General features: G+C 40.9%; 3 protein-coding genes across 10 annotated transcripts in view; all 3 read left to right on the top strand.

Moving 5' to 3' along the window:
- Positions 1-6,104, top strand: part of arhgap46a (Rho GTPase activating protein 46a) — a 44,647-nt gene extending 38,543 nt beyond the window's left edge. For all 4 annotated transcript variants that reach the window (XM_088005391.1, XM_088005392.1, XM_088005394.1 and 1 more), the window contains 5 exons: positions 135-208; positions 1,323-1,522; positions 2,593-2,684; positions 2,770-2,939; positions 4,793-6,104. In XM_088005391.1, coding sequence (XP_087861517.1) covers positions 135-208; positions 1,323-1,522; positions 2,593-2,684; positions 2,770-2,939; positions 4,793-4,987 — 731 coding nt within the window. In that variant the 3' untranslated portion in view covers positions 4,988-6,104. The remainder of the gene's footprint in view (positions 1-134; positions 209-1,322; positions 1,523-2,592; positions 2,685-2,769; positions 2,940-4,792) is intronic.
- Positions 6,105-8,014: 1,910 nt separating this feature from the next.
- Positions 8,015-23,260, top strand: phf20a (PHD finger protein 20, a). 4 transcript variants are annotated; one of them, XM_015011423.2, is made up of 17 exons: positions 8,015-8,169; positions 11,058-11,164; positions 11,536-11,704; positions 11,861-11,945; positions 12,914-12,990; positions 13,079-13,667; positions 13,767-13,817; positions 13,913-14,185; positions 15,105-15,299; positions 16,001-16,084; positions 17,311-17,466; positions 19,053-19,234; positions 19,324-19,423; positions 19,907-20,102; positions 20,170-20,620; positions 21,802-21,970; positions 22,066-23,260. In XM_015011423.2, exons 2-17 carry the CDS (start codon positions 11,082-11,084, stop codon positions 22,206-22,208), a joined length of 3,003 nt encoding a protein of 1,000 aa, XP_014866909.2. In that variant the 5' UTR covers positions 8,015-8,169; positions 11,058-11,081; the 3' UTR covers positions 22,209-23,260. The 4 variants fall into 4 exon arrangements, with proteins under 4 accessions (XP_014866909.2, XP_014866913.2, XP_014866911.2 ...); XM_015011425.2 differs by lacking the exon at positions 8,015-8,169 and adding an exon at positions 8,681-8,780; XM_015011424.2 differs by lacking the exon at positions 8,015-8,169 and adding an exon at positions 9,084-9,283.
- A 1,945-nt stretch (positions 23,261-25,205) lies between these two features.
- The window catches only part of ndrg3a (ndrg family member 3a), a 53,086-nt gene continuing 51,012 nt past the window's right edge, over positions 25,206-27,279 (top strand). The window contains exon 1 of one of the 2 annotated variants that reach the window (XM_015011417.2): positions 25,206-25,363. The gene's annotated coding sequence lies outside the window, so the exon portion shown is untranslated. The remainder of the gene's footprint in view (positions 25,364-27,279) is intronic. The other variant, XM_015011419.2, reaches the window with a different exon arrangement.

The raw sequence follows: 27,279 nt of genomic DNA, 5'->3' as shown, positions 1-27,279 counted from the left end.
CTGACTGACGCTTCCAGAGTTTTTACTTTGGGATCTTTTGAGGACATAGAGAAAGGGGGTCTGTCTTTTTTTTTGTCTTCGGAGAAGTTTGGTTTTCTTTGGTGCTAAGTGTTTGCTTGTTCTGTTCTCTGCAGGCCTTCCTGTCAGCACATATGCCAAATTCTGCCATCGGAAGCTGCTCAAGGTGGCTATCACTGGAGGCAAAAAGGTAAGCAGGGCAGAGAAGTTTTTATTTATTTATTTATTTATTTATTTATTGGCAATTTGCAAAAGTTTGGAATGTGATTTGAGGTTTTCTAAATACTAATCGGTATGGAAAAACAAGATGGGAAACAAAAATGGTTTCCATCCATCTTTTCTCAATCAATTTCTGTTCATTCTCCATCAGTCCCATCAGGTATCCATATTGTAGTCCATCCATTCATTCTGTCCATCTGCTTGCCTGTACATCCATCCTTTGATCCATCTATTCGTCATTCATCAATCTCCTCATCCATCTGACCATCTGTTCATCCTTTAGTCCATCCGTTCATGCTGTTTTATCCATCCTCTGATTTATGCATGTTCTATTTTTAATGTCTGCCTGCTGTAAATCTGTCACAATGACACACTTGGCGGAACGATTAATTGTTCCAGAAACTAACAAACTTTAGTTTCCAAAGAACATTTATCTCTGGATCTGGAAGACATTTTAAATATCCAAAAAATACAAACAAAACAACCAAAACAAAAACTAAAATGCATTATGAGGACTCAGCAAAATAAAATTGCCCTTTAAAACAGATGGGAAAAACTGCCATTTAGGACTTTTGCAAAACATAAAAGTGCAAGTAAAAAAATGTTTCAAACTGGTGGCTCTTCACTAATATTAAATGACGGCATCACTTTAAAAAATTAAGCAAACAAGCATGAAATTTGTCACGCTCATTTAAATTTGTAATGCTATTAAAAGATTTATTCCTTATTGCGACAGCCTTAGTCACAGGATTAGAGTTTGATACTTTCAGCATGTGGCTAAAAGTCTTGAGAACTCTGCAAGTTTGAGTCGACTAAAGTGTAATTTTGAAGCGAAAGCTGTGCAGGAACATGATGCAGGACATGCGAATCAGTTTGAAAGGTACGAACCTCCTCTGAATCATCCGTCTGCAAGGGAGACGTAATTACAGGTGTGCCGAAACAGTCACAGGCAGAGACGTAAACACAAGACCCAGTCACAGCAGTGCACCTGCAGGCCTGGCTGTGATTTGCCCTACCCACCCCCTCGCGTCTCCTTGACACACTCAGATTGTAAATCTACCTCTTGCTTCCCTGTTACCCTGCAGGGTCTGCGTAAGCCCACCTTGGAGGAGATCGACCACAGCAGACGGGCCATCATCACCCCGTCTCTGTTCGGCAGCTCTCTGGAGGAAGTGATGGAGCGGCAGAGCGAGCTCTTCCCAGACAGGAAGCTGCCCTGGGTGCAGGTCCAGCTGTCCCAGTACGTCCTGGCTCTAGGCGGGGCTCAGACAGAGGGCATCTTCAGGTGAGGCGGGACCCCGAGTCGGCCGACGACATGCCTCGACACGAGCGCCGCTGCGGCGGTCTGGCTAATTAAAAGGGGATCTCACAAAGTACATGGATGGCTTTTATTGCAACTGTAGTGTGTGTAAACAAGTGTGTGTGTGTGGTCTTGTGATTCCTTCTGTTTCTAAGCAAACTTTGCTCCTCATAGCCGCTCTGTGTAACGCGACACTGGGTGATGTGTGTGTTTACATTGCTGTCCAAGCGGCAGAGCACGTGGGGGCCTCTCAGCGGTGTGTGTGTGTGTGTGTGTGTGGAGAGTTTTCAGTCGGATTGAATTCTGTATGATCTCCTCATGTTTACAAATCAGATCCCTTTACGAAACAAACTTCGTGCTGTGGAACGTCTCTGGAAGACATTTTTGGTTATGATGACTTCATTGTGTTTTGGTTTTCATCTCCAGTAAAAGTACGACTGCTGGGATCAAGAGGTTGTGTTTAAAAAGCTGCATTTTAATTCAGGTTAATTGAATTGTGTGTGTTTACGTTGCACCAATTCACAACAAATGTAATCTAAAATTGCTCTGAGGGACATGCGGAATAGAGACGGAGGTCCCTCTAGTGGCCAAAGAGTGCAACTCTTTTGATTGATTTTTTTTTCTGTTTTGGGGGTGACACGTTGAGAGACCATTTATATACACCAGCTTGGTTTTAACAGTCATTTTTTCTTACATTAAATAATCTGAAATAGGATTTTAATTGTTTAACAAATGCTTATCTTTTTTTAACGTACCACATACACACACACCCAGTATGTTTGGTCAAACAAGCTGGCAGTGGATGATATAAAAAGTACCTTTTGATTTCATTTCCCTAAACAGACAGAGCAGAAGCCGCTTTAGTGCCAATCTTCTCCGGTCAGTTCCTCCTACCTCAGCCAGAGCAGCTACACATGAAGTTAAAATTGGACTAAATGTCATTTAGGAGCTAAAATGTAAATTTAAACCTTTTTGAGGCCTAACATTGGGATTCTTGCTGACTTTTTCAGACCCAGCTGAAATCCTAACTCTCTTTGTTTTTCTCTGGTCTTTAGAGTGCCTGGAGACATTGATGAAGTCAACGCATTAAAGCTCCAAGTGGACCAGTGGAGGATTCCAGAGAATCTCTCTGACCCCAACGTTCCAGGTACGGGTTGTATTTATCATCCAGAGACGTTTTCACATTCACACTCTCAGGTTTTATGGATTAATACGGTTTCTTTTTGATGAAGCCTCTCTGATGAAGCTGTGGTATCGGGAACTGGAGGAGCCGCTGATCCCGATGGACTTCTACAAGCAGTGCATCAGCAACTGCGACGACCCGGTGGCGGCCATTGCCGTGGTGCAGTCTCTACCAGAACTCAACAGACTGGTTCTATGCTACTTCATCCACTTCCTTCAGGTAACAAGCAGCTTTTTCTCACACACAATCTTTGCCCTGTCTGGAACAGGGATCCACCGGCCCATTTTCTTTCCGATACTAATATAGATATCTGACATTTAGCCTCCGCCGATTTGAAAAATGGTTTAATTTTAAACGTTTTTTTTAAACACAGATGTAAATGTACTGAATTACAAATATATTTGATAACTGCACCAGTGCAGCTTACTTAAATACATCAATGGCTTCACAAGCTTGGTCAAACATGTAAAATCAACACAACTTTAATTCGTTTTGTCAGTGCAACTAGGAGTAGGACAGCCAAAGTAAACAATAAACTGAAATTGACAAACAATTGGTTCAACCTTGGTTTAACGTATAAAAAAATAAACTGCAAATGGCTCAGAAAGTACAGGTAGGAATTGTGAATATAATGTAAAATTAATAATAAAGGGTGACGTCACTCCGAGCACACAGCATAGAATTACACTAAATAGATTTGCCTTTATTGATCGAGTACATTATTCCCCCCACCCCAGTATGTAGACTGATAGATAATTTATATTGGATCGGTGCCTCTCTAGTTTGATGTTGACTTACCGGCTATGTTATTGAGCAAACTTATAACATTTTGCAAAAAAAAAATGTAAAAAAAAGTGAATCGGGCGCATCCCCATCCACTAATTTGAAGCGACTCAACCTGAATGCATTATGTTGATCATGCATTCAGGATGTTATGGATGTTGATGTTATGGATGTAACAATCCAGATGTAGAGGCTGCAAACTAGCATGGACCCCACACTTCAGAGAATTTGAGAGTCCTCTCCTCCATCGGCCTTCATGCCTCTGGTATGGCACGGGCCCACCAGTAGACGCTACCGTTGCACAGCTACCAAGAGTGTCTCTGGCCGGCCACTCCCAGTAGACGCTCCTCCACCCAGACTGGAGTGGAAAGTTGGTTATCTCAGAATTTATCCAGCAAATGTGTTTCCATCTTTAGCGCATTAATTTTTTTTTTTTTTTTTTTTGAAAAGCAAAAATTCCACCTCAAGTGAGCAAAAAAAAAAGTAAAACTGAGGACCATTTTTAACACAATTCAAAAATCTGCATAAAAATACACTCAATACACATCTGCTGTCTGAATGCATACTATTTCCACCAAAAAATGACCTCTCATACTTAATGTTTGCTCTCCAAACTACCTTAAATTCAACTTAAACTGGACTTGTGGTTCCTTAAAATAGGTCGAAAGGCCAAATAAAGCACTAAAGCCACATTTTTTAAAGAAAAGAAAGAAAAAAAAAAAAACAAATGCACCAAAGTGGAAAAACTGTAGTGAAAGAATCTGCATTTAGTCCAAGTACTGCCTTTGAATCAGGATGAGTCCAAGTTGGTCCAAATGCCATAAAACCTTTGAAATGACCCTATCTCACTTGGAAGCAAATTTTGACTTTTACTTCCTGTTACTGCCACTTTTAAAACCCCCAAACTGTTTAAAAGTCCCTATAGATAAAGTTGGCTTGGCTCGGCTTTTGTGGAACCTTCACATAATTACGCATGACTATGATTAAAGTAAGTTTAGGTTTAATAATTTTTATTCAAGTGCTCAGAATGTTCTAGAAAATGCTGAGGGGGGAAAATGTAGAAATTTGAGTCTGGAAAATATGGAGTTATGTGATACAATTCACTAATTGTGAAGTTGAAGGAACATAATGTATGATTTTTTTTTTTTTACCGTCTTCAGTAAATAAAAATCACAAATTGTTGGGTGGAGTTTTTCAGCCCAGTTTCTCATGAACAGAGTGCAGATTAAGGCTCATCCACACAGTGCGCCTTTGTCTTTCCTTCCTTCTCACACCTGCTTCATCTCCAGGTATTCGCCCAGCCGTCCAACGTCGCCATAACCAAGATGGACGTCAACAACCTGGCCATGGTGATGGCCCCCAACTGTCTCCGGTGCCACTCGGACGACCCGCGCATAATCTTCGAGAACACGCGCAAAGAGATGTCCTTCCTGCGGATGCTCATCGTCCACCTGGACACGGGGTTCATCGAGGGCGTGGTGTAGACACTGGAACGCCCAGAGCGCACATATCGGTCACACATTGACGAACCAGTGGAGAAAAATAAATAAATAAAAAAATCAACACTGTCTCTGTTTAGGTCACACTGGAAACTTGAGGTGATGTTTTACAGCTCTTAGAACATGTGTGTGAATGCTTGGTTTTTTTGTTTTGTTTTGTTTCTTTGGTCCATTTCCAGAAAGACGCTTCAGTTCAGATTTCTATTTGTTTAACCGCAGCATGTGAAAACAGGTCAACGCTTTATTTGTAACTATAGGGCTACTACTACTGTTACAGCTTGGTCGAGCAAGGTGGGACTGAATCGAGATTCAAGATCGAAATTCTTCATTTGTAAAAAAGAAAAAATAATTTAAGCAGTTCAAACTTTTTTCCCCCCAGCTTTCAGGTTTTATTAATGTGTGATTTATCAGTGTGAACAGAAGACACCTTTGTTTGTTTTTTTATTGTGTAACCCGAAAGTCAATTAAAAGAACTCTTGTAATCATGTCTTATTGATAGGTTTGCCTCAGCTCTTCTTGTTGGTTGTACTGACGGCTGCTTTTGGGATCATTTCATTTAGCAAGAACTAAAGAGAATTTATTTTTTTTCCCAAAATGGAACCTCTCACAAAGCCCGTTTATGCAATAAGTATTTTATTTGTCAGTCTTTCAGTTGGAATTGTTCTTTTTTTCTTTTTCTTTTTTTTAGCTCAGGTCCTACGGGGGAAAAAATGGGTGTTGGATGAATATCGCTGACTGAAATTCAGTTAAAAACACCTGCAGAGAAAAATGAAGTGTCAGTGAACTCTCTTAAAAATGTAAACTGAGCTGTTTGTAAATAAATTCTGTGTGGAAATTTGTACTAACCTTCCAGAAGTATATTCTAATTAACTGGGTTATGGGGTGGGATGGTTTGTGGGGATGGAAGAGGGTTCGGTTTCACTGTAAAGAGCAATAAAAAAAGCGTAAGTGAGAGGCTGTGATTGACAGCTCGTTTTCCTGCTGTAACTGCTTGCTATTTTAACAAAAACCGATTCAAACCACTTTCGGCATATGTGTGTTTGCAGACTTTCTTCTCTGTAATGACTGACTATAAATAAAAGTTTGTTCATTTGTTGATAAAGTGGATTGTGGTCATGCTAAGATAAATTGGGGCAATGAGAGAGAGAAAATTTATATTTTTAATTCAACTATAATAAACTCCAAAAAAGTCCCAGCAGATTGAATAAAACAAATTAGCTGAAAATTATCTCAAAATAAAATAAAGTTTTAATGTTTTGGTTGAAATTTTGAACTACGATCATAGCAATAGAATAATAGCTGAGAACTGTATTATTAGTTCGTATTGCTAATAGTAATTAGCTTAGCACTGGTTTTTCTCACTTGCAACTGGGGCAAGTCAGAAAAACTTTCACATAAGTTTAAAAAACAACTGGAATGTTTCCGTGAAGATGCAACACAAAATTTGGGAAGAAATTCCTCATCAACCATGATGATCAAAATCCAACATGGCGACTGCGTGTACAGTGTATCCAGACAGTATTATTCTCTTTTTCCTCTCCCTATAAGTTTTTAAACCATGACTGTTTTAAAAAAAGTTCATGACAAAGAAAAAATGTGTTTTTAAACATTTATAGCATTTTTATGTAACGTTTAACTATAACAGGTTCACAATAGCCCAAAAGATGACCTCTGTTCAGATGTTTCTCTAACTTGAGTGCTGTCCATCTGGATGAACTTTAGAGACCAGATTATTCATCCACAAAGGTTTCTGGCAGAACTGTGTGTCTCAAAAATGCTTGCGGTCTCTTTTATGGATCGGAACATGAAGTTGGATGTGACGTCATTCTGAAATCCTAGTTCCTGTTTCAGAGGCACAGTGAATGCACCACATGTTATCAATGAATTGCCTGCAGCAACCTTGACTTTTAGGCTTTAATTGTTCTACTTTAATGTCTTTCCACATCAGCCCCATGAGTCATTTTCTACATGAAACCACTTCCTGCAGCATGGGAGCTGTTCCATTAGAAGGCCATGCATTATTAATACATCCTGACAGAATTTAATGGATTAATTGAGTAAGGATCCATTTTCTCTATTCTAGTCAGTGAAGGGAAAAAGAAAAGTTAAATGATTGCCATTTCCTTCCAGAACAACCAGCTTTGTTAATTTACTTCTCAGAATTTCTGAATTCAACTATTCAACTTCCTGAACCTATTTGATGTAAATTATCTGAACAGTCATTCACTCGCTGCTTTAATTTGAACCAATGTCGACTTTCTTCAGAGAAAACTGAAATTACAGAGCATTTTCAAAAATAAAGGACTATAAAAATATTCCTCTTGTTTTCTCCACAATTCTAGAGAGTTAAAATATATTTCAAAGTAGAAAAAATTTATTTAAAAAAAAAAACTCAGTGATTATGTTTCTGCTTCATGGCAGTGCGTTGCTGTTATGTTCACAGGCCAGCAGGGGGGGCACGAGAGCATGTTCTCTCATTGAGGAAAATATTAAAACTAGCGTTAGCATTTTTCAAACATATATTTCAAAATGTAAATTTCTTTAGGATTTAAGTTGTAGCATAAAAAATGTAACACGTTTTACAGTTAGCAGTCATTTACTGTTGCTAATTTAAAATAATTTCTGATGGTTTCGAGGTAAATTTCATTGTGATATCAAATGTAACGGCATATTAATCAGTAAGAAACTATTTGTACTGACTTCCTACTTTAACCGAGTCTTTTCTTAAATGCTGAACTCCCCATACAAATTACAGACATAGTCTAGAACCACGATTCCACAATTTATCTACGACTTTTATTTGAATAAATTATTTGATTTGGCCCCAACTCTACTTCTGCTTCGGGCTCATACAATATTTGGCCGACACTGCATATGGAGATGGCATTTTGACTTCAGAGTTTCCTTGTTTGTGAATATTAAGCTTGTTTATTTTCCAAATAAAGGAACAACCGTATCTATCTAAATAATTAAATTACCAAGAGTTCAGTTTGTGGTTCACGCATGCGCACTGTGCTTTTACACTACCCGCGCCGGTGGTAAATGCAAGCGAGAGAAATTCAACTGCGTGGTTTGGAGCAGACAGGCGGAGGCGGCTGTATCTGCGCAGTCAAGGGATTGCAGGCTACATTTTTCGCTCAACCTGACACATAGTGACTGGAGAACAGGTAAGAGGCTTAAATCCTCTTAGTATGGCGCATCTCCGAGTTTATACCGCCGTAAATGAGGCCCTGTTTGTGGCTGCATCACACACTTGGTATGATGCCGCATGTCGGCTTGGAGAGTTCAAAACAAACGTGACGAAGTAAATAATTGAATGTCCTCTAAGTACATTTGTTTGCTCCTTATTTATGAGTTCACCCTTCTATATTTTGGCGTACGTTTCTTGTTACTGACTGAGCAGTCGTAGATATGAGTGCGGTGTCCCAGTTAGAGAAGTTTACTGTTTTGCATTTCCACGCCGCTCGTTCGCGGTTGGAAAAGTACGAGGAGGTAGGCCTTAGCGCGAGGCCACGGAGAGCCCACCCTGTGACTGACAACTGCGCGTCCAATCGCCAGCGAGCTACAGCGAGCACCCGCCCACGCTACACCGACTCGACCAATCACGTTTCTCTAAATCACTGACGTACAGCTGGTTTGTCTCTTGCTGCGCCCTGTGGTTATAAAACACCGGACAATAAAGTGCCAGCAGCGGTGGAAGTGGTCAACAATGGCTTACCTGGAAATTAAGCACGTGTTCGCGTTGTATCAGTTTAAATGAAAGCTGAAACCTGTCCACGTATGTAGTTCTTTCGTATAAAGACTGTGTTCGCACCAAGTAACCTTTCCCCTGCTTAAATCTTAACTAATATGTAAATTGATGTTTACACAACATGTATGCTAAGCTCTCACCTTTTAAACCTCCAATAATCGGAGCCTCTGACCCAGTTTTGGCATCTTAACCCCGGCTTCCTCCGTCCCTGCCTGCCTGTCTTGTCATCTTTGGCTCTCTACAGGCCATAAAAACAAACGGGTCAATTTTTAAATATTGTATTCCACAGGCTGGATCACTATCCATGCTTTTTTGACGTCGTGCTCTGAATTTTAGCTGCCACACGAGGATGATCACGGCAGTCTTTGTCTCCTATTGTGTCTGTTCGGCGAAATCGGCTGAGCAGAAAACACGTGGGCCGGGGAGTGTGGAGATATCCGGTTTGTAGGTTGCAGTGTGTTGCATTGATGAAAGCCAGCTAACACCTCCACTATGGCGAACCTCATCAGGCGGCTGAACGCGGGAGAGAAGTAAGATGCTGCCGGCGTTTTTTAAAAATGTTTATCGTTGCTTATTAGTAAAAGGGCGCCGGTATGTCAGCGTGTCCGCCGTGCTTTTTTATGTTTAACAAAAGAAGCTCTGTTAGCGGAGGAGGGATGATGCGGTTGCCTTTTTTTCGCCCTCCTCCCTTTAGCGACTGAATGAATCTCCTTTCATTTAGGCCTTTCTTTAAACCGAAGCCGACAGCATTAGAAACGTGTACATGTGAAACAATCAGAGTGGGATTTAACGGAGCGTGCGGTGAAATCGATGCGGGAATCAGCTTGGCGCATGATTGCTTCCTGCTGGCTTTTAATGGAGCGGGCGGTCAAAATGGTCCGTAAAATGGTCCGTCTTTAGTCGTTTTATGTCTTCTCCAGAAATGGGGAGTGAATATTTCTCTGGTATAGTAGGTTGTTTTTTTTCTTTTATTGTTGGGTTTTTCTTCAAATGTCACACATGCTCATTTGAATATCTCGTCGCTGGACATATTCACCATCATTTCAGGGGCATGGCTCACCTCACTAGTCCAGTTTTCATCACCCTGTTCATAGTAGAGCGACTAGATTCAGGGATTTCCAGGCTGAAGCCAGTCTCCACTTCTCATTGAGGTTTGACCTGCTATTCTGATTTGTACCTATTCTCTTGTTAGAAGGAATGTAACGCATAAAAAAATCCTCCTACAGGTTATTTGATAGAAGTATTGCAATTTAATCTGACAGCAATGGAAGAAATGACAAGAGTACCCTCAGCTGTGTATCAAAACGTGTGTCCGTAACCTTGATCTGATTTATTTTCTGGTCAGTGTGGCAATCTAATGATAACATTTCCAATAATATCCAGCAATTTATTGTTTTGACTTTATATATATATATATATATAGAGAGAGAGAGAGAGAGAGAGAGAGAGAGAGAGAGAGAGAGAGAGAGAGTGTGGGAGAGAAAAATGTAGATTAAGCACCTGCTAAAGATGTTTTTTTGTGTGTGTGCCTGTTGAGCTCTCGCAGAACAAAATACTAATAATTTAATTAGCAATTAGCCGGTTACCTAACTGCTTGTTTCAGTTGTATTTTTGTGGGTGTTTTTTTTTTTTTTTTGCCAAATCTGAATACTAATCACAGTCAGTGTAGTGGTCTGCTTTCAGCCAGCTGACTGGTGGTGTGCAGCAGCAGTGCATGGCTTTAATTTGTGCTTCAAACAGCTGGAGTTTATCAAGCATCTTATTAAAATACTATAAAGAAAAGGCTTCAAACTCTGCTACACCCTGACGTCTGAATCCTCTGAGCAGGATCTTAGTTACGTTGCTGCTTGTTGTGTTTCTATGCAGCAAATGAGAAAATGGCGGAAGTTTTTATTATTGATAAGAAAAAAAAATCTGATTTAGTGTTTGATCTGAAAATCTCAGGTGAGAGTTGATCAAGGGTAACTTTACATTTTGATCTGCGGCTGAGATGGTGCGTCTCTCTAGTTGGTGCCCGCGTAACGTATGACTTGTGTGTTTTTGCAGAGGGAATCTGCTCTCCGGTGTTTTCCAGCAGCGTTGTTCTGCTGTTAAGTTGCTGGTCTCACTTCCCCTGCTCGGCGTCAAACCTGCCACTGTTCACAGAGCCGAGTTTTTTCCACAATCTGTAGACCGACTGTGGAGCCGAGCGCCTGCAGAGACCTTGACGGCTTTGTGTTGTCTCTGTACACCCAAGGTTATACGAGAGTAGCTTTGCATTGGTATGTTGTCGGTTAATGTGTGTACGTGTGTGTGTTTGTGCAGGAAGGGAGCCTTGATGTGGGCAGTATGAGTAAGACGCCCCCTAACAGAAGAGGGATAACATTTGAGGTGGGAGCTCAGCTCGAGGCCAGAGACAGCCTCAAAAACTGGTGAGTCATGGCCTCGCTCATTCCTCCCCTCATTCTTTCACTTCCCTCATTTTCTCACATTCAGCCTCTTGTAGCATATTTTCCTTTTTTTTTTTTTTTTTTGACTGGCTATGGTTGGGAAAAACATCTTAGATTTTTTATTTCTTCATTTTTCCTGTGCCAGTAAACTGCTCGCTTTTTTTCCCCAAACCCCCATCAGATTCACCTCACTGAAATCGTTACAAGGGAAATCAATTTCTTTCCCTCTAAGATCACATTATGTTGCATTTCGATGGCTGTAGGAAATATTAAACGCAACACAAATTGGGATTTGAGCCCCAGCATGATTCCCTAATCATGCATTATTAATTTTTTTTCTTTTATTTTTGAAGGTATGCTGCCAACATAGAGAAGATTGACTACGACGATGAGAAAGTACTGATTCATTACCGCCAGTGGAGCCACCGCTACGATGAATGGTTTGACTGGACCAGTCCGTACCTGAGACCCGTGGAGAGAATTCAGCTGAGACGGCAGGGCCTGCACGACGACAGCTCACCTGTAAGACGGCGTAACACACACCACCTTTGTTTTGTTTACGCCTCCTAAATGCTAGTTTCAGCGAAGCTATAGAAAACAGTGCTGCTCTCTGTTGGCTTTTAGAAAACACTGGCTCGCCAGTAGAAGTCACTCAGATCACTGTGTTCTTTCCTCCAGGGCTTTCATGTAAATGACAAGGTTCTGGCCAGCTGGTCCGACTGCCGTTTCTACCCAGCCAAGGTCATTTCAGTCAATAAAGATGGTGAGTAGCTTCAGCTTCTCCAGATGTATATACAGTGTTTGGACCTCTTAAGTAATTCATATTTTCTCATGTTGCAATAAACTGGAATGGATTTATTGGGATGTAATAGACTGGAAAAAGTGTGACATCCATTTGTATTCAGCACAGTTTACCTTGGCACTCCAGAGATAAACTAATTCCCTTTGGAAGTCACTCTTCTTTTAGATAAGAGTCCAATTATGTCATTTAATCTGACTGTAAACATCACCCTGAACACAACATCTCCCCTTTGAAACATGGTGGGGGCAGCATCATGCTGTTGACATGTTTTTTTCTGATGGGAAAGAGAAGCTTCCAGCTAAATAAAACAGACTTAGAGCCTCAAAAAAGACAGTTTTTTATTTTTGATAAATATTTACTTTTTTTTATTCTTTTGTTTAGGTTTTAATATAAAAGAAAAAAATAAAGCGATTTCAAAAAGATGATAGCTACAGTTTCTTGATATTTGCACAGTTTCCAGCCTCATAAAAAATAGATCCAAAAGTGACTGGTACTTTTAGTGTCATTCTGCTGTGGAAATTAAATGGAATTATTCCATGAACAAAAAAAAAAAAAAAAAACAGAAAAATGGCTCAAATCTGGCATTTATTGCTGTATCCTATTTTTAAAAATCAAGTTATTTCTCTTAGTTGCATAATCGAAATCCATTTCAGCTGTAAATTCAGCAAAAATGTGATTTGGATAATTACAGACTCTGGTGAATTGAATGTTGCAAAATTATAGGAAATAATCTATTTCCTTTAACATCACAGTTATGTGCTACTCTGTGCTCTTCTGTTTGATAAAATCACAAGTAAATGCACAGAATGTTGTAGTCGTAACACGAGGAAGTAAAAATCAAGGAGTTTTTGTGAGACACGATATGGAGCTGTTTGTGTCCAGATTGTGTAAAATATAGTTTGCTTCAGTTTCTGTGTTTTCACCTTCAGCATCCTACACTGTGAAGTTCTACGACGGCGTCATCCAGACGGTGAAGGGGATGCATGTAAAGCCTTATATTAAAGAGGTAACAATCTGTCCAGGTGATATCTGTGGCTTCTTCTGGCCGATTCCCTGGACTTATTTATTTTATTTATTTTAAATTGTTCTGATAGAGAGGTGGAGCTGGGGGCAGATCTCGGTCCTCAGACAAGAACGCGGTGCGAAGGGCCCCGAACCGCAGAGAGAGGAGGCCACAGGAGAACGGCTGTCCCAAAAACAAGCGCGCCCGGCGCAGCACTTCGGACCAGGACGAGGACAGCAACAGCGACGATGAAGAGCAGGAGCAGGGCGCGGTGAACGACAAAAACCCCAAACTGAACGGCGTCTGCGAGGCCGAGCACGCCACTACCAAACAGGAGTCGGAGACCTCCGAGCCGAACGACCCTGCCGACGCCGAGAAGGGAACCGGACTCACGAACGGCGTGAAGGTGGAAAAAGACGAGGAGGAGACGGAGGGAGAGCGCCGCGTGAACGGAGATGTGAAGAAGGAGGAGGAGGAGTCGGAGCAGAGCGTAACAAAGCCATACACGGAGCCACCCAAGCCATACGCAGAGATGCAGAGCGAGTTGTCGGCGCAGACGGAGCGGGACTCTGTCACTACGACGACAGCCGAATCCAGCGGCGATGCGGAGCAGAAGCCAAACGTCCAATCAGAGAGCGCGCAGCCTGCAGCAGACGCACCGCCTCCTCAGCTTGTGAAACGTAAGCGTTTGGCTCGACAGCAGCAATAAAATGAATATAATAAAAAATAAATGATTCGATTTATTCAAAAGGTGGATTTTTCTTTGATTATATTTTCAGCGGTACGGAAGCAGGGCTTCCACAATCCCAACAGATTCAGCCGAGAGCCATGTAAGTCTATGTGAAATGGTCCTTATGTATGTTGTTTTTTATCTGCTTTAAAAAACTCCAAAAAAAACCATTTTGTTCTCATTTTATTTATTTAGTGTACCGAGTCATCAAAAACCAGCCTCCTCCCGTTCTGTCCATCAACCTCGACCACAATCCCTTCAAGTGTGGCGCTCCAGGCTGCACCAAGTCATTCCGTAAAGCAAAGCTGCTGCATTATCACATGAAATATTACCACGGTGAAGAGCTGCCTGCGGAGGGACCGCACAGCCCCACCAGGAGCGTCCAGACCAGGGCGTCTGACAAGCAGCCCGCTGCTGCTCCTGGTCTGGACAGCTCCAAGAGACGCCGCACCATTTCTGCCTCTATGCGTGAGTTCCTGTCCAGTTTCACTCAGGTTTAGGGTTACTGACAGTTAATCACAGATTGATGGTTTATTAGGTTAAAATTTGTTCACATTGACCAACTTATAAAGTCCGTTGAGACCTCCTTTTAGTGGTGTAGTTTGGCCACCATCCAGCAGAGGGCGCCGCTGGTCATCCATAAGCGGACACAGCTGATACAGAAATTAAAGATGGCAGGGAATACCGGAAAAGGAAAGAAAAACGGTCCAAATAGAGTCCGGTGTGGGATGTGAAATGCTCTTAAAACGATTGTTTTGTATTATAAACACTCCATAAGCTCCTTAAGTTATCGCCTTAATAGCGCTGTCAACTTTTCAGTCAAAAATATCACTGCGAGAACATGATGAAGAATTGTAATGTGAAGGGGAGGGGAACTTGATGCCTATAAGCACAAACCTCTCTCTGTTCATTAAGTGTTTCACATCTTATTCTTTTCATCTTTCATCAACAGGTTTATGTTTATGTTCTATTTTTTTAAAACTAATAAAAATATGTAAAAGTCTAATGTGAGAAAACGACAATCCAGTATGTTGGTATGTAACACTGCTGACAAAAAATACTAATGCAATTTTCTTAATATTTGTAGTATTACTGTTGATATTTTGAAAAAATGTTGTCGTCTTAATCAAAGAGAAAACCTAAGGCCATTTTCCTTAGGTTTTTAGGGAAATGACCTTATCAATTAATCATTAATGTATCAATAAGATCAATCAACTTTAGATTAACTCATTAATCAGTAACTTGGATCCTTACTTGGGTTCCTTGAAATTATGAAGACAATGTTTGAATGAACAGTCGTAATGCATCCATAAGACTCGCCATTTCTGAGTCGTGACATCCTTTAATTGCTCAGTACATGAACTCATTCCAGTTCTTTCCATTACAGACTCAGTTGGAGCTGCTGCAGCTCCACGTGGTGACATTAAGGCTGCAGGCAGGCGCACATCGGCCCCTCCTGCAGTCAGCACCCACAGCCACCAGCAGAGGGCGCTGCTGAGGGAGAAGAGTAAGGAGAACCAGCTGGACAGGAACCTCTGCCAGCTGCAGGACAAGGACACTGACAAGATTTGCTTTGACATTGGTGAGCGTGATGCAGTGTTTTATTTAGTGAAAACCGGATTAAATGTAGTTGGATATTAATCTTTATTCCCTGATTTTTTTTTCCTCATGTAAAGTATGTTTTCTTTGCCTTAAATCATTTATGATGTTACTTGTTTATCTTCCACTATTGGGGTTGACATGTAGAAACTTCAGATGATTTTTGCTCACTTTCCTTGTTAAATCAAAGGCAGCCAGTACCTTTGATTTAACAAAGGGAACTGAACAAGTATTTCTTCTGTTCTTGGCAATAAAAACAGAATCCAGGCCGGTTTTCATTTCAAAACACTTTCTGTATTTAGCCAAGTTATGATAACGGAGTCATTAAAAGCACATTTGGGTTCACCAAGGGGTTAGGGTTAGGGTTGTCCCATGACAACAGAAGAAAACCAGAAAGCTTGCAAAATATCTTTGTGTTGCATGTAACATTTTTAAATAGATTTTGATTTAGAAGCCATAGCTTTATTTAAGCAAAACATTAATGGCAAAAATAATACACTTGGAGTTAAGTTAGAATTGTTAGAGATCCCAATATGTGTCTTTTTTTTGTTCTTTTATCACAGCTAAATTATGCTCTTCCAATAAAAGATTAATTTCTTTTTCATCTTTTTTGCACCAGAGGTCCAATCTTTCTGAAAGTCTCTGTGTTCACATGGCCTTTAATGTTTATTTCATGATCCTTAGGGAAGCCCAAAGAGAAACCCAAACAGAAGGACTTCCTCCGCATTAAGCTAAAGAAGAAGAAGAAGAAAAAGAAGGCCAAGTCTGGTAAGAAGCAGGTCCCCAGAGCTGGGCGAGGTCAATCATCTGCTGCTCTGCATGCGCGCTTGCTGTGACGGCTGGCCTGCTAAAAGCACAAAGCGCTCCATTCACTCCTCTTGGTGCGGTGACTGAGCTGGTGTGTGGGAGAAGTGGAACATTTCTGGCTGCTTTGTCTCTCCAACATGACTACCAGGATGTGTCAGATAATTTCTTTTTATAGTTCATGGGCTTTTTTGTGATTTAATTGGCTGGACTCATACATTCATCTCTATGTTCCAAACCTATACTGTGTTTGGGATGTATGTACAGGCTGCCTCCCTCTAACTGTAACTGGGCGATATGGCTGAAAAATAAAATCCCCATTTTTAAAAATTATTTGATAGTTGTATTTTGCAGAAAGAAAATCTGTTCTTTCCGATTTTTTAACTTTTTTTTTCTCCCCTTGCTATTGTCTTCTTTGCTCAATTTTTTTTCCCCAAACGACAGAAAACATTTTCAAAACTGTTATTTCAGTCATCCCTTCTGTGAGTCGTACAATGACGTATTAGGGCCAGACTTCAAGAATCTTTTGTTTAATTTCGAGAATGCAGTCATATTAGCAGAAAAAAGAGGCAATGATTCAGGGAAAAACATCTTCCAAAAGAGTTGTTTTAATAAAACAAAGCTGGGATAATTTGTTCTATTTTTTCATTTCTTCCCCCCAATACTACGACTTTATTCAGGAAATGGGACTTTATACTCATATAACTGTATTTTTGTAATATTATAACTTCATTCTTGTAATGAAAGTGTAATCTGGCCCTTACATTTTGTCACAGAGTTGACTTGAATTAAAGTCCAGTTAAGTAGAAGCTGTAAAATACGCTCGTTAATCAAGATGGCCGCCATGGGCGCGCTGACATCACCCTTAAAGATGGAAACCCAATAAGTTGGTTGGTTGAAAAAAGTGCAAATTTTTACCCCCCCTCCCTCCTTTTTTTTTTTTTTTTCCCAAAATGAAATCTTAAGCCAAATATTTAATTAATCGATAAAATGGATTTATCGCCCAGCCCTACCTCTAACCAACTGTGTGAGAACTTGTTGTTGTTGAGTCTGTAATCTACCAACGATGTTTGTTTTTTGTTTTTTTTTTGTGCCACATTTTGTCGCCTGCTGATGGGCGTTTTGTTGAGCATTTCCACAGCTGACGTTTTTGTTTCACATCTGCTCCCCACCCCTCCCTGTATTAACAGAAAACACTGGTAGTGAGGAGAATATTGACATCTCAGTATTGGGTCTTCACTCCAAATTGAATTTGCCACTCAAATTCCCCCTCTCACACAATCACAAGCCTGAGGCCTACCCCAGCAGGCCCGGACACAGCTACACAGAGCAGATACTTGTCGATGGTGGGTATATCTATAACTGTGTGTGTGTGTGTGTGTGTGTATACGCTTCAGTTTGAGTAAGTGTGTTTGACAGCTGCTCCCTCTTCTCGTCTTTTATTCGCTTGGGATTCAATCAGCCATGCTGCCAGCTTTGCAAATAATATCTAATGTAGTACAAGATGCAAATATTGCACCAGAGACGCATCAGAGATTTGGGGCAATTTTGTTTTACCGCTAGTAGCAATAGAAGCATTTTTTAATTCAAATTAAAGCCTAGTTTTTCTTTGAGAAATTAACGTCATTCAAAATGTTTTTTTCTAGAATTTCTGCTCTGACAGGTCACACATGTCTTTAAATATATGGGGTTAATAGTGTTGCTGTGAAACAGGGTTTTATCCAACTTAAGTGGAGCAGAAATGATTTGGAAATGACGTTTTAAGCATCATTTAACATGTTATATTGGCAACAAGCTTTACTAGGTATAATGTAGATGATAGGAGATTTGAAACAAAATGACAGAACTTGACTGAAGTGCTTCAACATTCAGTTAAGTGTTATAAAACAAAAAGTTTAATTAGAAATGGTTCCACCTGGAACTGTTAGGTATGTTTGTCTTATATTTTGCTTCATTCAAGCAGAAACAGCAGTGCTCCTGGCCGATCACTTTTTTTTTTTTCTTAAAGCCTAAACTGCCAATTCTGATTTTTTTTATTTTTATTTTTTCCATCTTAAATGCAGCTAAATGTGGCTACAAAACAACAGTGTGGCTCACTGCTGTACTGTTACTCGCAAAGACTTACAAAATATGCAGATGTGACGACATCTAATATACTTTTCAATCTTTATAACTTATTAGTTAAAATATTTTTTTTCAAACATTATTTGCCATGCTCATCGTTTTGATTGGCTTCCAGTCACAATCATCAAACTGCTTTGCTGCTCAAGCTAGCGTAGCAACTTGGTCGTCGTTTATGCTAAACAAATGTAATAATTATCAAATGGAGAATAAAAGTGAGGAAAGACATTGTAAAATTTGATGTGTGTTACATGTTTAGTAAGATTGTGAGTTTGCAAAGGGCTCATTTCCCAGAGGCTGAGGCTGGAAGGCCCTGAACTAATCCACTTATCCAAACTGTCGTGTTGCTTGGTTTGAATGAACACGAAATGTCCTGATTTGTAGTAGGATATATTTTTTTTGTTTGCTTGTTTTTAATAGCTTTTTACAACATTTCTGCTGGCTGTTAATGAATTTTTAAACGCCACTCAATCCAATCAGTACTAAATTTGCTTCCTACTGTAACAACTTCCACTCTGAAGAGTGTTGTCACACCAGCCTAGTAGAGCCAGAGATCAGAAAAGGGTTATTTCCGACCAGCAGGTTTCTCTGTGCATCGCTGACATTAATATCTAATATCAAACTGATGGTTGGTTGAATCCTGAGCTTTTCTCTGCTGCAGTGGCTTGCTTCATGGTTTAACCTGCAGATTCCCATTAAATCATCCAATTACCGAGCAGCTTCTGGCTACTTTTACATCCTGACACGGCAGAATAGACAAAGGAAAACCCCTTTTGAAGTCCAGCGGTTGTGCTTCTCCCTGCCCCTACAGACGAGGACAGCATCAGCGACTGGTCCACCGACAGCTGCGGCTGGAGCGATGACGACTTCGACATGGACCTGGACGTCACCACGCCTCCCCTCAGCGTCGACTCCGGCGCTTTGGACTCCACCGACCAGGAGATCGTGCGCTGCATCTGCGAGGTGGAAGAGGAGAACGACTTCATGATTCAGGTTGTGCTGGTTTTTGCTTCGCTTCTCGACACGATTCGGTCGTGTTAAAGCACGCGGCTTTCAGCTAACGCGTTTCTCCCGTTCATCAGTGCGAGGATTGTTTGTGCTGGCAGCACGGCACCTGCATGGGTCTGATGGAGGACAACGTCCCGGACAGATACACCTGCTACATCTGCAGAGATCCGCCAGGTGAGACCGACGCGCAGTTACCTGCTAGAAAGAAACAGATCTGCTTGCATCAGACACATAAATGCAGAACAGTTTATTTATAACGAAACAGATGACAAATATATTTGTAAGAAGATAATTCGTCCAAAAAGTAGTTATCCTTGATGGTTTGATTGATGCACTTTGTCCAGACAAACCACGAAGAAGACGACTTCCTGTTGTCTTCTTTGACGTTTCCATCAGTAGTAACATCCGGCTGGTCACGTCACTCCCGTGATGTGAAAAAAGCGTTTCGATGCAGCTGAATAACCACCTCATCCTCGCTCAAAAACTTTCTACGGAAAAGCACTAGCTTTATCAAAACCGGAGTAATCGATTCAATCTGCGCAATTTTACTGTAAACAGAAATGCAGCTACAGTTGGGGAAGTCTGTTTAAAATCAGATGCCACTCGGGACCGGAAAAGAACTCAGCAGTTTGTAAGAAACGTTGTTCTCCATCTTAGGTCAGAGGCAGAGTCTGCGCTACTGGTACGACCGCGAGTGGCTGACCAACGGCCACATGTACGGCCTCTCCTTCCTGGAGGACAACTACTCCCACCAGAACGCCAAAAAGATCACCACCACCCACCAGCTGCTGGGGGACGTGCACCATGTGGTGGAGATCCTCAACGGACTGCAGCTCAAGATGAGCGTCTTACAGTGAGTCCGAGGCTTTAAACGGCGCCGTCGTGTATTTTCTAGAAGCTTCATTGTGGGACCGTTGCAGGAGCAGCACTCACCCCGACCTCAGGCTATGGCAGCAGCCGTGGAAGCACTTCGACCGGCTGCGGCTCGGCTCGGACTCGTGCCGCGGCAGCAACACGGCCCCGTCCCCGCTCACCCCCGACGAGGACATGAGCAGGGGGGAGATCCTGATGTCCAATGCGCTAGAGAAGCTGAGCCGGGCCGCCACGGCCGCAGCCTCCGCCGCCTCGTCGTCCTCCAGCTCTTCCTCCCCCTTCCCGTCTTTCCAGGACTCGTACATCACCAGCGAACACTGCTACCAGAAGCCGCGGACGTATTACCCGGCCGTGGAGCAGCGGCTGGTGGTGGAGACCAGGCAGGGCTCCGAGCTGGAGGACAGCATGAGGAGCACGGAGGAGCTGCTGGAGCGGGAGCAGCGCTTCGGGAGCCTCCTGGACATGGACAGGCCCAAGTCAACGGGCAACAGCAACAAGGTTCGGATCCATGGCGCTAGTTCCTGAAGGGGTTTCCATGAGGGAAAACTCTTCCAAAAGTTACTTTCTGTAAAGAAAAAAAAAATCGATATGACTAAAAAACGTATCGCAACATAAGCATTTCACATTAGTTTATTGATAATTATTGGTTTTGTTTTTGTTTTAAATATCTGAAATACTCCCAAGCTGCTGATGGGACCGTTCTTCTTATATCCAGACATTTCACTGCACGCCGTTGATTTTAAAAAAAATATTTTTAAGCAGTTATGAGGCACTGTAGCTACGCAAGTTTCTCAACAGGTTGTTGCTAGGTAACCAAAGAATGAGTGAAGTACTTGATGCCACTAACCTAGCTTAGCTTAGCTGTGAGAGGTTGCGCCTATGTCTCCCAGCATGCTGTGCTGTTCTGAATCTGAGTTTGGTGAACTTATTTTAGTCAGATTTTAATATACTTTTCTCATAAATTTGGACTAAAACTATTCATGCCTGTTCATTTGTGATCTATAGTTCATTTTTAATTATTTTTTTTCCAAAAGTTATGTGTCCTTTCAAGTTTATCACTGACATTTCTACAATAACAAAAAGGCATCTGGAAAAATAAATTTATTCAAACTTCAATCTAAAATGTCTGAATCAGTTTTTGTAAATAATGTTAGCGTCTACATTATATTATTGATGGCGCGGTTAGCATTGTTGGCAGCAGTTCCATTTCAAAATATCAAATTTTGTTACATTTTAGTTTACGTTGTTCCTTCTAACGTAAACTAATAAGTAGCAATAAACTACTAACATTATTAGTAGCAATAAACACATAATGACATATAATAGTGAATTGAAATTGTCTCTAGTTTGTTTTATTTTTATCTCCAAAGTGTGTTGCTGGAAAAGTTTCCTGAAAAGTGCTTGAATTTTACTGTGGAAAAAGTGTATGAAACCTGTTTTAAGTATAGCAAACTTTCAATAACAACTTCCACATTGAAGAGTGTTGTCGCTACAGTGGCCTGGTAGTACCTCGTCATGTTGCATTCACTGAATTTTTAGAAGACTGGATCTTTGAGTATCTGAGCCATTTTAGATATGACCTAAAGAACTTTGTAAAAAGCAAAGTGAATTAATTTATGTTGCACTATTTTGAAAATATTTACTGAAACTAAATATGCCTCGTCTTTATTTGATCATAGGCTTTAATGGGTGTGTCATGGTTGCACGCTGAGAGCAGAGAGGATGATGGGAGAGACCTGGCAGATAACGGCCAGTACCAACAGTGGCAAATCAACCTGCTGGATCACATCGACGCTGTCCAGGACGAAGTCTCTCATAGGATGGACTTCATAGAACGAGAGTTGGACGGTAAAGGGGGGGGGGAAAATATATATATTTGTGCTGCGTTTGAGCCGATCAAAAGCCTCCATTACCCTCTGACCTTCTTCTTTTCTCCTCCTCAGTGCTGGAAAGCTGGCTGGACTACACCGGGGAGCTGGAGCCTCCAGAGCCTCTCGCGCGCCTCCCTCAGCTCAAACACCGCATGAAGCGGCTGCTGACGCAGCTCGGCAAGGTGCAGCAGATCTCCCTGTACAGCTCCACATGAGGGCGCCAGAGGTCCGCTGCGGGTTAGAGCGCCTCGCGGCGACTCGCGTGGCTACGGCGGAGCGGCGGAAGAGGCTCTCTCTCTCTCTCTCTCTGGGAGGAAACGTTCCGACCTCGCTCAGCTTCCCGCCGTCCAAGGTGGAATCATAGAAATATCGATATGACCACAAACGGAAAAGCAAGCAAGCAAGCATCCTTTGCTTGATTTAACACAAAGAGCAACCTCGTTAAAATAAGAGAAAAAAAAAAAACAATCCAGAAGGAAATCCTTAGGACCAGATCACACTTAACGTGGCTCTCATGCAACTCTAAACCTTGTGAATGCCTTTTGTCCGAACTGCCGCTGAAGGTTGCCCTCTCTCCCTCCCTCCCTCTCTCTCGGTGCACAGTGCTTTACACACAGCTTTAGATTCAGATTGCAGTTGTGTACTTGAACCGACGAACTCTTTGCAATAGTGTTTCGAACACATTTTCGCTTGGGGTCTTTTTATTTTTTTGCATCTCAGACTTTGTTTTTCTCCATTTGTCCTGCCATATTAAGTTGAAAAATTGTCTGTTTTTTAGACGGGTGGCGATTTGAAGACATTCACTGTAAAATTACGTTTCAAAGAGGTCTATAAAAATTATCAGTTTCCTATTATACACTGTGAAGTTAATTTCTGTCTCACATTAAAGGTAGGCTCTGTTTTTGGCTCGTGTTTATTACGTCATCTCCTTATTTTTACTTCTATATTTGTGTCGCTGTAGCATTTTGAAGTATGATTCACTGGGAACTTGTAATGTGGATTCCTCAACATAGCATTTTGTGTAAGTGTAATATATTACCTAGAACATGTGTAAATTTATTTTTATCTCATTCTCTTTCCTCTGTTTTTCTTTTTCCTTCATTGATTCTTTTTGTTTTTAAGCCATCATTCAAAATGTGTTCTGAATAAAAATACAGATATTGTATGCTACTGTACTGTAACTGTCTGTCTTAGAAGCAGGGAAAATGTCAAAGGCAATGCAAACAGATCTGGAACGTAAATAAACTATCATTGTTATTAATCTCTACGCACATCTTCTGTGATGTTTTTAACAAACGTTCTGACGATTTTTAAATGGGTTTGATTGCCTTTGTGTTTAAGTCGGAGGTCGCAGCTCGCAGTTTCATTCACATCTATTTGTTTAATGCAGATTAAAGATATGAACCATATCTTTAATCTGCATATGTTACACTATCATGATGTTTTCAAGCCTTTATTTCTAGTAATTGTTTTTCTGCACTTTCATTATAGCTAATGAAAACATCTGATTATTTTTATTGGAAATGTGAAAAATGTTTACGCTTTTAAAGGTTATTTCCAAAAGGAGCTTTTAACGTGACAACTGATCCTCATTGGAATCCATATTTGAATATGACAGCATAGCCTATTTCTGCCACTTTCCTGAAGTGGCTGAAGTGGATTTTTTTTCTTTTATATTTAAGAACCTGAGTATTTAGTTGTACTTATTCCTGTTAATTTTTAGCATAAATCAGCTTATGTGATTCCAAAACTCAGTTTCTCTGAAAGTTGGAACTCTACATAATGCCAATAACACAATTTTTAAAACAATAATGCCCAGGTTGCTTTAATAGTGGCCTTTAGATCATCTGCATTGTTGGGTCTAGTCTTTGTTGGTTAAACCCAATAAATTCTCAGTTTTACTTCAGGCGGGTTTGCTGGCTGGTCAAACACAAAGATACCAGGGGTAATTAAATCCAGCATTTGTATCTTTTGGCAGAGCAGGCAGGTGCTGAGAAGGTACGGCATCCATGAGAAGTTCAAAGTAGAGCTGCTGCTTCTCCGCATTGAAAGGAGTCGGCTAAGCTGGTTGGGACATCTGATCAGGAAGCCCTCTGGTCGATTCCCTTTGGACGTTTTCCAGACACGTCCCACTGGGATTGGACACAAGAGAAGACCCAGGAGTCACTTGGAGGGACTATGTATCCCAACAACGCCTTGAGAGCTCCTATTATGACCTGGTGGATGTCTCCTTAAGAGAGATCACTGGGGTTCCCTCATGAACCCTGCCATTCCTATCCCTTCACCTGATCTTGGATAAGCAACTAGCTGATTTTTTCTCTGGCACAGAAGACATAACTCATGAATCTTCCCTTTCAATTTTACTCCACAATCCTCTGAATGTTGCAATTGGCCCTTTTGGTTGTGGGGTTTTCCCAACTGCACTTTTTCCTTTCACTAAGCTAAATTAAACAATATGAATGAATACTAGGGCTAATCAAGAAGACACGAATTTATTGTTATGACTGTAGATCATATTGGTATTGCAAAGAATTGCTCAAACTGCAGTAATTTTTAGCTAAATACCTTGTGTTCAGCAGTTTATTGCAGTTGTATATTTATGTTTGGAGTATACTGCAGCAGAAAGTGTTCTCGGAGCCATTAGAATGTTCAACAAAGTTATCTCACCACAATTTATTTTTTATATACCATCAATTTTTTTCAGCAGTTGAATTAACTTACTGTGAGTCTACATCAGGAACAAATTTGAAGAAGTAAGACATAACAGTCTTAGTTTATGTATTTCAGGTAATCGCAATATTCAGCCACATTATCTCATATCGCAAAATTCTCTAATATGGATTGTAAAGGAAACAGCACTCTGAAGAGCCAGCTTTCTATAAGATAAGACGATAAGACCTATATATTGAATGTTTTGTTGTTGTTGTTCTTGCAAAGTATTGTAATTTCTGAGAAACTAAATCGGCGTTTCTTTATTTAGCTACTAAAACTATTAAAATTAACAGAAACAGTCCCTGGAAGCATATCAATGTATTTGAAATGGCAAGTCATGTGCGAGCTTTCCTTTTTAAATTGAATTACTGTGATTTTTAAGTGAGCCTGTTCTTCCGAGCGGAGTGAGAACTCCTGTTTCCTCCTTCTATCTGTGTTGCTGTGCCGCCTCCTCTCATTGGCTCCTCCGCTGTGTCTCCTCCGCAGCGTGTAGTTCCGCCCACAGTCACTCAGATATACAGGCTGTCGTGGAGAGGAAGCGGCAAGCAGAAGCTGCTTGTTTTCTACAGCTTAAAATATACATTTATTTGTTGCTGTTCAGCAATTTATCAAGCGGGGAGTAAACTTTATTTCACCGGAAGCTCATTTCACCGAAGAGGTAAGTGTTATGTCCGTGTTTACCCCGGAACATCTTCAATTTAACCACAGTTACAGATGTGCCCGATGCTACAGGCGGATTACCTCAGCTTTCTGGATACAGCACAGTTTGCTCTGCTTTTCGTCTATATGTTACCCTGTTATTTTAGGCGAACTGCGTTCGTGGTGAAAGCGTCAAAAAAGTCCCAATTTACCGCTTAAAGCCACATGTTTGAACCCCGGGAGGGCTGAAATGAGACATAGTGGAGCGGTTCAGTAAGAAAAACTGCAGTTGAACTGGATCGAGTTCGAGTGCTGCTCCTCTCTCACAGAGATGCGACATTAACACACTCAGGAGCTCGTTTCTTTATTTTTTTATCGGGATACTTAGTACGAATATATATATATATATCTATTTGTAATCTTGTACGAATTAAATTAGCTTTAGTTTTTACAGGAAAAAAATAGAACAAGGCCTGTCACGATGCGTTCACCTTTTTATAAACCGAGCTAAAAAAAAAAAAAAAAACGAGCTAACAGGTTATATTTATGACAACCTCTTACCGAAACACATTTCCCAGCAAACGTGATTTTAGCAGAATACGTCATACAACTTTAAAATAATAGTGAAACATAATGAATGTAAACCTCAAAATAAAAGTTCTCACTAGTTGATTATGACGGGACTATACGATCACGATGTTTAGATTTGCTTTCTTTTTGTGAAGAAAACAAAACTAAGTTTTGATCTATTTGTGTCAGAATTAATCTATTTTCACTGCTAATATCTATCATTATCAAGCAGATCGGCTCACTGCATTCACACGTCATGAACTCCAATGTCAGCAGGACAACACACGAAGGTCACACAGGTGGCAGGGTCAAAAACCACCACGTGGGCTGCTGGCCTCAGTGTGTAGTTTGAGACTAAAACCACAAGAGACACACATCATTTCACTTATCTCTAATTTTACTGAAAGATGGTAACACTGGAAGGTCATTGTGACCTTTTTTTTTTTTTTTGCTGACTTCTTCAAATCCATTTGTATTCTTCAGTCCATATTTCATCGTCATGCTGTTTGAGTCATGCTCTCTATCTCCCACAGCGTACGCGTCACATGGTTAGCAGAGTATGAGTAGTGTGTACAGCTCGCACAACAAGCAGCAACCATGAGTTTGTTGACACTCGCAACATTAACCGCTGAGGACCGTTGCTCCACCTAGAAAGGCAACCAGATAACGGATTAGCACCAAAGCTGGCGTCTTTCCACAGGATCAGGCTTTCCGGGGTAATAAGAGGTTTACGGCCATGTTGTCGAAGTGTGTTGGTTGATTATTACACTGAGAATCCACTGCCATACCAACGGGACGGTCAAAAGTTGTTTATTAATCCACATGTTGTCCCCAGGGTGTTTAATTTTGTTGGAAACATTTTGCTTTAGTGTGTTGAGACTGAAGCAAAAGCACCCTACATAGAGTTACACCCATAAGATATTATTTTTTTTAAGCTTTTACCTACTGAGAAAAATACTAGCCAACTCCAATTTGTCTATAAAAAATTATAAGTAAACAGCATAAAAAAAAGTTCCCCCTATGAGCTGTTATTAATGATTTAAATAAGTAGCAAAGGTGACATCACGCTACACAACAGACTTTGTGAAAACTAAATTGTTATCATTTGGGGATTATATTGCAGGGTTTAGCGCTAATAGTGTCAATAACATGACTAAAAACATCAGCCTCCGTTTGCATTCCTGAGATTATGCAGATCCTTAGCTTAACTTGGAGATTTCCAAAAGCCTCCCAGTGTTTATAAATCCAGCATGTTCCGTGACAGAAAGAGGCTGAAGGGTTCAAAAGAACGAAACGGAGCGGGTTTGCTGGCCGGCCTTGCTGTTGTCTGCCCAGGTCCGCCCCAGGCCAAGTCACTCCTTCAAC

This window comes from Poecilia mexicana, unplaced genomic scaffold (genome assembly GCF_051168715.1).
Source record: "Poecilia mexicana isolate PSO_F unplaced genomic scaffold, ASM5116871v1 scaffold_5, whole genome shotgun sequence".
Taxonomy (NCBI): Eukaryota; Metazoa; Chordata; class Actinopteri; order Cyprinodontiformes; family Poeciliidae; genus Poecilia; species Poecilia mexicana.
This window is presented reverse-complemented; position numbering and strand designations above follow the sequence as displayed.

Excerpts from the sequence above, each read along its gene's own strand:
- phf20a (XM_015011423.2), top strand. The coding sequence starts at position 11,082 with ATGAGTAAGACGCCCCCTAACAGAAGAGGGATAACATTTGAGGTGGGA. Across the intron at positions 13,818-13,912 it reads CAGATTCAGCCGAGAGCCAT|TGTACCGAGTCATCAAAAAC; the intron begins GTAAGTCTATGT and ends TTATTTATTTAG. Across the intron at positions 21,971-22,065 it reads CATAGAACGAGAGTTGGACG|TGCTGGAAAGCTGGCTGGAC; the intron begins GTAAAGGGGGGG and ends TCTCCTCCTCAG.